The 9,002-nt window shown below is 39.7% G+C and overlaps 1 protein-coding gene across 2 annotated transcripts in view; it reads left to right on the top strand.

The window, feature by feature from the left end:
- Window positions 1–9,002, top strand: part of SNAP91 (synaptosomal-associated protein, 91kDa) — a 70,662-nt gene that overhangs the window by 37,538 nt on the left and 24,122 nt on the right. Inside the window, exons 14-15 of one of the 2 annotated variants that reach the window (XM_009702336.1) lie at window positions 4,275–4,289; window positions 4,435–4,605. The exons of the other annotated variant lie outside the window; for it this stretch is intronic. Coding sequence (XP_009700638.1) covers window positions 4,275–4,289; window positions 4,435–4,605 — 186 coding nt within the window. The remainder of the gene's footprint in view (window positions 1–4,274; window positions 4,290–4,434; window positions 4,606–9,002) is intronic. 2 annotated transcript variants of the gene reach the window in all.

Here is a 9,002-nt window from a genome sequence, read left to right as displayed (position 1 = left end):
GGAATGCTACACTCAGTCATGCTGACTCTGCTATGAATGCTAATACCGGGTACTAGTGGCTTCTGCATTCCCTGTGTCTGTTCTTAGCTTTAGTCCATTGAAGATGACATTGTATCTCAGCCGTTTCACTATGAGAGGATAGCTATCCCTGTGTCTGTTCTTAGCTTTAGTCCATTAAAGATGACATTGTATCTCAGCCATTTCACTATGAGAGGATAGCTACGGCTGTCATGTAGACCACGTCTTGCATATTCCAATTTAATTTGTTGAATTTAATTTTTTTTTTTCCCCAGAAGTGTCAATTGTATTAACTGAAATGTAATCTTACTTAGAAAGCAAGTCCAAAGAGTCATCTATTCTAGGATGCCTGGGACAAATTATTCTGCAGTTTTTGATTGCATCCTGTTTGTCTGGCTTTGTCATTGCCAAGTACTGGAACACAAGCTTTTGAGATGTTCAAAAGAGCTCAGGTCTCTCAGCTAACGTTTTTTTTTCAGGCGGTTACTTACTTGTGCACAGTGAATAGCCATTAATATTGTAAAATACTGATTCGTGTTGCAATTGAAAGTTGATTTACTTGGTTTTCTGCTTTGCTGTTTTGGACAAAGCACCTTAACTTTGGAACTTAGGTGTTTGTATTCTTCTGAATTACTGAAAACTTTAGAATTGACTAGTAACGCACCTAGTCCTCTTATTCCACAATGGAAAAGGACAGCTAAATTTTTTCCTTTGGCCAGGATTATCGCTAACCTTATCAAGTATGCTTCAGTCTTATCTTTCAGAATAGCATTTTGGTAACTTAGTAAACTTCAAGTTCGTGTGCTTTACTGCTGGCAGGAGTCCAGGTATGACGACCTGTTACTCCACTGGAGTATTCCTTTTTTTTTGTTTTGTTTGTTTTTTAAACTCCTTTAAAGAATTGTCAGACACCATGTCAGACATACATAAATTGAGAACTCGAATGACTTTGTTGTGAAAATACTGAAATTTCCGTTAATGGTTCATCTGGTAATGAGAAAACCTTTGAGTCTGTGTAAAGCATTGGGGTTTTTTTACTTATTTAACTTATTTAAACTAAATCTGCAGGATGAAGCTGGTAGTCATTATAAATTGTACAGTCTCATAGCTACTACAGAGCGTTCTAATTAGTGCAGGTGATGCCAGATCGGGAATACTGCATCCCGTTCTGGGCTCTCCTGTTTAAGGGAGAGGGGTTTGGCAAAGGGCTACCAGGACTCCAGGGATCTAGAGCACATCTCTGTGGAAAGAGATTGAGGGAGATGGGCCTCTCTCATCTGGCAAAGAGGAGGCTAAGGGAACTCTTCATAGTGGCCTACAGCTACTTGGAGTTACAGAGCAGAGCCAAAATATTCTTGGAAATTATAGTTAATTATAATGAAGGGTAATAACAACAGACTGCAGCTTCAGAGGTTGATTGGACATGAGGAAAAAATTATTTCACTTGGAGGGTAGGGCAGTACTGGAGCAGATCTCTGATGCAAGCTAGCAGGCTCTCCATTCCTGGAGATTTTTCAAGACCTGACTAGAGAAAGCCATGACTGCCCTGATCTGGTGTTGGGTGTAATGTTGTTCTGAGTAGGAGGCTGCCAAGATGACCTTCCTTCCACCCAGGAGTTCTGGGAGGATGCGTAACTGTGCCTCCCTGCGACTTGAGCTTCTTCCTCATCTGCAAAACTCTTCTGGCCCACAGCGAGTTAAGGTGGGAACTCGTGAGAAAGAAGTAGTAGGGGGAAGAAGCTGGAAGAATTGCTGCAGTTCAGAATAGCTAGGCAAATGTGAATATCAAACACTTCAAGATGCAGTATCAAACTGTCACTTTAAATGGCACATAAACCTCAGAAATACATGTCGCTAACAAACGATCCTGCTTTCTCAGTCTCACTGGCAGTGTAGATTCTATGTATTCTGGCATATACTGTGTATAGTACACCGTATATTTAGTGTTATATACAGTACACTGTATATTTTGTTGTGTACCTAGTGTATTTCTAAATACAGCGTAAGTTATCTAGCAAATAAACTATAACTTGTGAAAATCTACACTTCCGTGCTAACAGGAGATGATCAAGGTCGGGTAGTAAGCTGCCTGCAGCATACCGCAAAGTGACTAGACAGGCATTTGGCAGGCAAACTAGACTGTAGTATTACAAAAAATACAGTAGGTCAAATTCGGCATCCTCATGAGGTCTGACTCTTGGATATAAAAGCAAATTTACTTGAATTTCTGCTCTGACCTACCTTGCAGTGTGCCTTAGAACATGGATTTGCTATTAGTGTTGTTACTTTAATATTACTATACAATAAAGCATTGATTTTAATCCTTCCCATATTGAGAGTAAGTGTGGATTTCTGTGCTGGATAATTGTAATTTCACTGTATTGTGATCTATATCATAACTGGATAACAAAAATGCATTGAAGAATAAGGTAATAGAAGGTAGAAGTTTGCCAACAGTTGCTTATTTCAAGTCTAGCTGTGAGACGTCCCCCTGGTGTGCAGTAATGAGATACCAGAGTGCTGCATTTTTAATATACTGTAACGCTCTTTCAGAGTGGTATTTTGACTTACCTCAGGTTGTGCAGTCAGTCTCAAGTAGCGCTCTCTGAAGGAAACAATTACAAAAACACCTACATATAGTTTCTTGGTGCTTTTTTAACAAGTGTTGTAAAATAAAGACAAACTTGTGAAGATTGAGCTGTGCTTACTCAAATCATTTTGCTTCCTACATATGACCCATAGTAAAGTATCTGTGCTTGCTGTTCAGTGTGGATCAGATGAACCCATGACCCTGTTACATGTACAGTGAATCTAGGAGCAGCACTGAGCTACTAGTTAGTAAATAGGTAGTTGTTGAGCTCGGACTAATCTAACTGCGGTATAAAAATGTAATAGGACAAACTGGTTAGTTTTCACAGGTTTTTATAGCTTATAGTTGTTTTTTATGTAGGCAAAGCTTCCTCTGTCTTTGAGCTCAACCTGACTGATCTCGGAGGACATCAAATTGTAGGAGAGTTTGTCATTAAAGATGCTTCATTGGCTCCCAGAAGTTGGAACAGAGCCAACCTGCTTATGCTGTCAATCACTCATACTCCTCATAGCAAGCGTTAACAGAGGTAGTTGTTTATGCAAAATATACTTGCTGTATCACCAATGCAGGAAAAGCTTTCAAAGAGGAGCTGCTCTCCTATTTTTAATTTTTTTTCTTTTTCTTTTCTTTTTCTAAACGGTTGTCTCAAGTACAAGAACCACAGCCTATCTGCCTCTCAGAGTATACCTGAGGCAGTAGGGATGCCATGTACTATATCCTGAAGTACCTTAACACTGTAGTTGCGAGCTGCTCTCTGCTAGAGTACCCTGGCCTTAGTGCCGGTTTTGTGAAGGGTTCTAGGGCGATGAGTGGATCACAACAGCTCCCTTTGGCAAAACGGTACCATGAATTTGGTCTGCTTTTAATGACTGTAATGTTGATTTTGACTGCTTTCTGATTACTTTGGTCTAGAAAATACTTGCAACTAAGCGGAATTATCTTGAGTCTTTTTGGTATCTCGGTATCTTCTGCTAATAGCTCATTGATTTAAAAAAGCTCCAACTATGCCTGTTTACTGTACTTATATGTGAGCACTGGAGTTCATTGGGGCTCACTCTTTCTAGGTACGTTTTTACTTGGTGAAAGTCTTGAATCTGTGTGCTGTTAGGCCCAGAAACTTGCATTTAATTTTTGCAGTGTTCGTGGGGGATGTTAGCTGTTCATAAACTTCAAAGTCTGCCTACTTCTGGTCTTTCTTACACTGCTAAGCCACATGCGAGAGAGAACTAGTATAGTGATGGACTGAGCTTCTAAAGAAGTGATCCTTGGCTTTACCCTGGGGTAGTGAAACTTAGGAGACCTTCATGTCAACGCTTACAGGCCACTACTTGGTTCTCTCTGTTACAGTTTAAGGAAAGAAAACCAGCTGTATAAAACAGAAGTGATAAATACTACCAATGTTTGAACATCTTGCTGCTTAGATATTAAGGAACTTATCAAATATGTGAAACTTATGGTTCTGTTTTGAATAGAGCTATTAAACAGAATGAGCCTTGTCATGTAACAATAACTTCTTGAATGTTGGAAAATCAAGTGCAGAAATTATGTTTAACCTAGACATGTCACTTAAAGAATGAACATATGGGTAATGAACATCTTCAGTCTGGCAGTTTTACTAATTGGTCTGTTTCTTTATTCTGCTGTCATTTTAATGGACAATCACTAGACCTCTTGGGAGAGGGTGAGTAATACTTTTGATTTCTAAGACTTTTGAATGTTAAGACTCCTTATTAAAAGCTCCAACTTTCTGGAGTTGAGTGATTGTGGTCTCTCTCCCTCTTCCCCTTACTTTTCCTGTTTGATCTTCATTATGCGGTTGCATATAGATAATCTGGCTGCACTTTCCGGTGTTACCTCTGAGCCACAGATTTCAGATCCATTTGCCCCAGAGCCTAGTGCAACTACTGCTGCAACTACCGATACTACAACTACTCCGGCTGCTGCCGCTACAACTACAACTATTACTGCTGCCACTGCTGAAGTGGATCTCTTTGGAGGTTAGTTTGGTTGCTCTAGTGCTCTACGCCAGCTCGTAAGGTAGATGAAGCAATACTGAGTTCAGCTATTGTAACAAGGCCTCTGATTTAACCAGCTGTACCAGAGGTGCCTGTGTGTTGGATGCTAGATGGAACAGGACATGTAAACTGTCCAACTACCTCTTTCTTTGCTGTGCTTTTAGCTACTAGACTCCTCTGCATGTATGTGGAATTGGAAAACTGTATACACTTAAGGCTGAGTTGCCTTATGGTTGAACAGCTGAGAACAGTAGTTTTCAGGTCCACACTGGGGTAAGGAGGTATTCTTTCCACATTATCCAATAACTATGCACTGTACTACAATTTCTGGGGAAAGCAGTTGTGCTTTCATAGTTGAAGAGGATGGACGTGGCAGCTTTCTGCCCCTTCATTACATGTCGTGCTTGAGCTGTGTTGTGTTTCTTTTGGATCTTTCCTGTAAATATAGTATTGAGCCAGCTGAAATTACTGTATTTAAGCATTCTTGAGTCTGGGTTTTATTTCACATAACATTAACAGTAAATTAAAGTGGCAATGCACTTGTACTAAATGCCAACTATACAACTAATGTGTAGGAAACATATTCCTATAGTTTAGTTACGCTCTTTCAGCCTCTAATATTAGCTGCTAACCTCTTCAGTAAGAGTAAGTCTCCCTTTGTATGTTGTCAGATTTCTTGTCACTCCCATGGAGCAGGAGGCTTCTCAACAGCGTGTCAGAAATTACCGTTTCTTTTCAACACTATACCAGCCCAGGTTAATGGAGAAATCTTTTGATTCACAAACCATTAACGTGTTTAAGATCACCTGACCACTGTATTTTTCTATTTTTTTCTTCCTCTGATGCATACTTCCATCATGAGAGTGGATGTCAGGAATTAGTAATAACTTACTTGCTATCGAAACTGAATTCCAGTATGTTCTCTGTGGGGTGTGTTTATCTATCATGTCTAGTGACAGGAGTGCTGGAGGGGTCTCATACATAAACAGTCTGACTACAAAGGTGTTTCCTAAAGACTGAAAGTTCCCAGTTAGAAGTTTTCTTTAGGACTGGCTTCAACAGAGAGCTCCAAGATAACCCCATTAAAACTGCTGAGAAGCTGCAAGAAAGGAGTGCAACTGCTACCTGCTACTTAACTCTTCCTTTTACAAAGATAGGTAATAGCCCAAGTGCCACAGGATCAGGCACTTCGGAAGCAATTTTAAAATAGTTGTGGGCAATGGTTCTGGACATGACTAGGAGCAAGTGAGAGTCTGATGCTGGTTACCCTCAGAAGCCTGTTGCAGAAGGCAAGGCCTGTGCTCATTAACACCCCTGCAGATGTGTAGCATTTGAAACATCTGGGCTGTAGACGTTGGGGTCAATCCGGTCTTGGATACAGCGCTTTCAAATTGCCTTATTAATTTGGCATAGATATATGACTTTTAAAAATATTGAACAACAGTTAAATGGCTAGAAATCACTGTAAACTTGCAACAGGATTAGAAAAACACCTACGCTTGCCTATTCTTCCAGTACTACAGCAGCAAGTTGTACCGTTCTTTTTTTCTACCTTTTCCACTATTCTGTGCCTGGAAAAATGGCTGCTATCAAATCATGTGTCTACTTCCATGTTTACAAAGTGGCAAAGAGATGGATGCTTTTAGCCTTTAGAGATTTAACTGATCATTAGGTTACTTAGTGGCACATGTAAAGAAGTGGAGTTGCCTTCGACCTCCAATGTGGAAAGACTTTGACTTTTGCAGTATCCAGACTTCTGTGACTTGACCTCTTCTTTTAAAGAGAATGTGTTTTGTTGCTCAAATACTTTAAATCTCTAGTGGATTGTATATCAGATGAATACTGACTTTTTCTTGGAACACTTCAGGATGAAGCAAGGTTTTATTATTTACAACAGCAGAAAACCTCTAGTTCTTTCAAGAAGAAAAATGTTTAAACATACTCAGCAGTGACAGTACTTTTGCAGTGCCTTCAAGACACCCACAGGCTAGAGCCTTTTAAGATCCTGGAGTCCATGCTGAACTTCCATCTCTCTACTCATGGGGGTTTTTTTGTTTCTTTTTTGTCTTTTTTTTTTTTTTGAAGCCTGTGCTGTAAGTGATGTCCCGTTCCTTGTTACTTTAAGACTATGTACGGTGCAAGAAGCGGTAGTTTTTGGGCAGACATGGTTGCTCTCTAGCTTTTATGGTGCTAGGCGTGCTTACACTTAATCTTGAAGTAGGTATTTGACCTTTGAGGTCTGCTAGAGATAGTCTTCAGGGTCACCTTAACTTTTTGCAGCTTGCCAGTTCTTAGTTGCTTTCCATGGTTCCTTGCGGTGAGGTGTGGTAGAGGAAGGTAGAGGAGCAGGGATCTCAGGAGAAAGAATGTAAAGAGTCTTCATGGAGTGACTGGGAGGGAAAGGGGGCGGAAAGCCGCAGGGTTTAAAGGAGGCTGAAAGCTGCAGGAAAAAGTCAGCCAAGTTGATGGCAGAAGCAGAAGAGGAGACTTTGCAGGAATGACTGTTGACTGTTACCAGCGATACAGTGCAAGAGAGTACTTTAGCTGATGGGAGCCTGCATGCTGCCTATGACTGGGCTTTGTCTTTAAGAGGAAAAGCAGCTCTGCGTTATGTCTTCATCTCTAACATGGTCTTGGAAAGCAGCTGAGAAATGCAGGATTGATCCAGCGTAGCTTTTTTTGAAGAGCTCTATCTGATTAATGGGCAAGCTTTCAGTTACCTGGGCCAACTTGAAGAATTCCTTATCTTGTTTCTAAGATAAACAAGAGGAGGCTGTTTTGAAAGTGCAGCTGGAATCGTTCCTGAGAGGGAGAAATATAAAGGTAGAAGAAAGGCAAAATACCTTGAAATGCCATGTATCTCAATAATAGAATTTGGACATAGTATTTTTGGATGCTAGTAATGTGCTCTTGAGTTACGTTCTGTTGTGTGATTACATTAAGCGGTGCAAGTTGCAAGTCATGGCAGACACTGTGCAAATGTCAGTTATCAGGCATTCAGATGTCGTGAGTCATGAGCGGGTAGGAGAACTATGGTTTTCCCTTTAAAGAAACTAACGCAAGGTGATCAAGACTTTTTGGTACTTGAGGGTTAATGAATGTCCCTTATGCTGAAACATGCTGGTATAGCAAACTAGCGCTTATCTTAAGAAACAAACAACAGCAAAAAAAAAAAAATAAAATCCCATAATTCTTATGATTCTTTCCTAGCCCTGAACCTAGTGGAACATTTCTTGTTAACTCAGGTCAGGTTCTCCGCATCAAAAAGTAATGAAGGGTGACTGAAGAGGAAAAACTGTGGAAACAGAAAAAAATTCCTTTCACCTGCACACTTCAGTGCTATGATCTTTCCTATACTTGTGACTTTCCACAGGGTTGTTTCACATGTTGCATAATACATGAAATGATTATAAGTCAGCTGTATCATCATGTGTGAGTAACTTTTGTCATATATTAATGCCATGGCATCAAATAAAGCCTGAATTTATGAAATTAAACAATCACTCTTCATGAACACGTATTTTGCTGTAGACAAGATGTATTGAAGCACTATTTCTGTGTTTCAGAACTTAAAAGTGCCCTTATTTGCACATCATTTCAATAAGAACTATTTTTGTTTAACAATTTAAGTGTTACACAGTACACAATACATACCTATCACTCCTGATAGATGTTCCACGCAGTGTGAACTTGCAAAGGTTTCAGCAACCTCTCTTTGTTTCCAGGCTGTCTATAAACCCGTGAGGGTCATGTGCTACTTGACTGTAGAAGTCAAATGGTAGATTGACTTTTGAAGCAGAAGATGCACAAACGAAAGCAAGTGGCATAAATTGAATAACTGCTTTAAAGGGAGAAGATCTCTTACAGTGCTGGATGTGCAAACGTAGGGTTACTATGCCGATATGGAGGAACAAAAAAGAAAACAAACAGGCCCATTTTGGTTTTTTGGGTTTTTTTGGTTGGTTTGTGTTTTGTTTTTTTTTTAACTAATAAAATATGCAGTACTTAATTGTATCCATTTCTGCATGCCATGCTAGATTTTAGCAGAAGGCATCTGTGCAAGTACAGCAAAGCCTTTTGAAAGACTTCAAAGAACTTGATAAGCCTTAACTTAAAAATAAAAACAACTGAACAACCCAACAAATTCTTGGTTTGAACTGTGAGTTGTAGGGTCACCTGTTCAGGTTGGTTTGTCTCTACGCTTTTATCGGTTTTCTGAACTTCTCAGAGTAACTAATATTTAAAGTTCTTAATACGGCATTTTTCTTTTAGATTCCATTATGAACTTAGGTGTTTATCCCACCGGCTGTATAACCCAAGTATGATGCTAAAGAAAATGATAATGCTTGGCAACAACCTTATTCAGAAGTGACAATAAA

Source organism: Cariama cristata, unplaced genomic scaffold (genome assembly GCF_000690535.1).
Source record: "Cariama cristata isolate BGI_N322 unplaced genomic scaffold, ASM69053v1 scaffold3106, whole genome shotgun sequence".
NCBI lineage: Eukaryota > Metazoa > Chordata > Aves > Cariamiformes > Cariamidae > Cariama > Cariama cristata.
The sequence above is the reverse complement of the archived record's forward strand: the minus strand, read 5'-3'. Positions and strand labels throughout refer to the sequence as shown.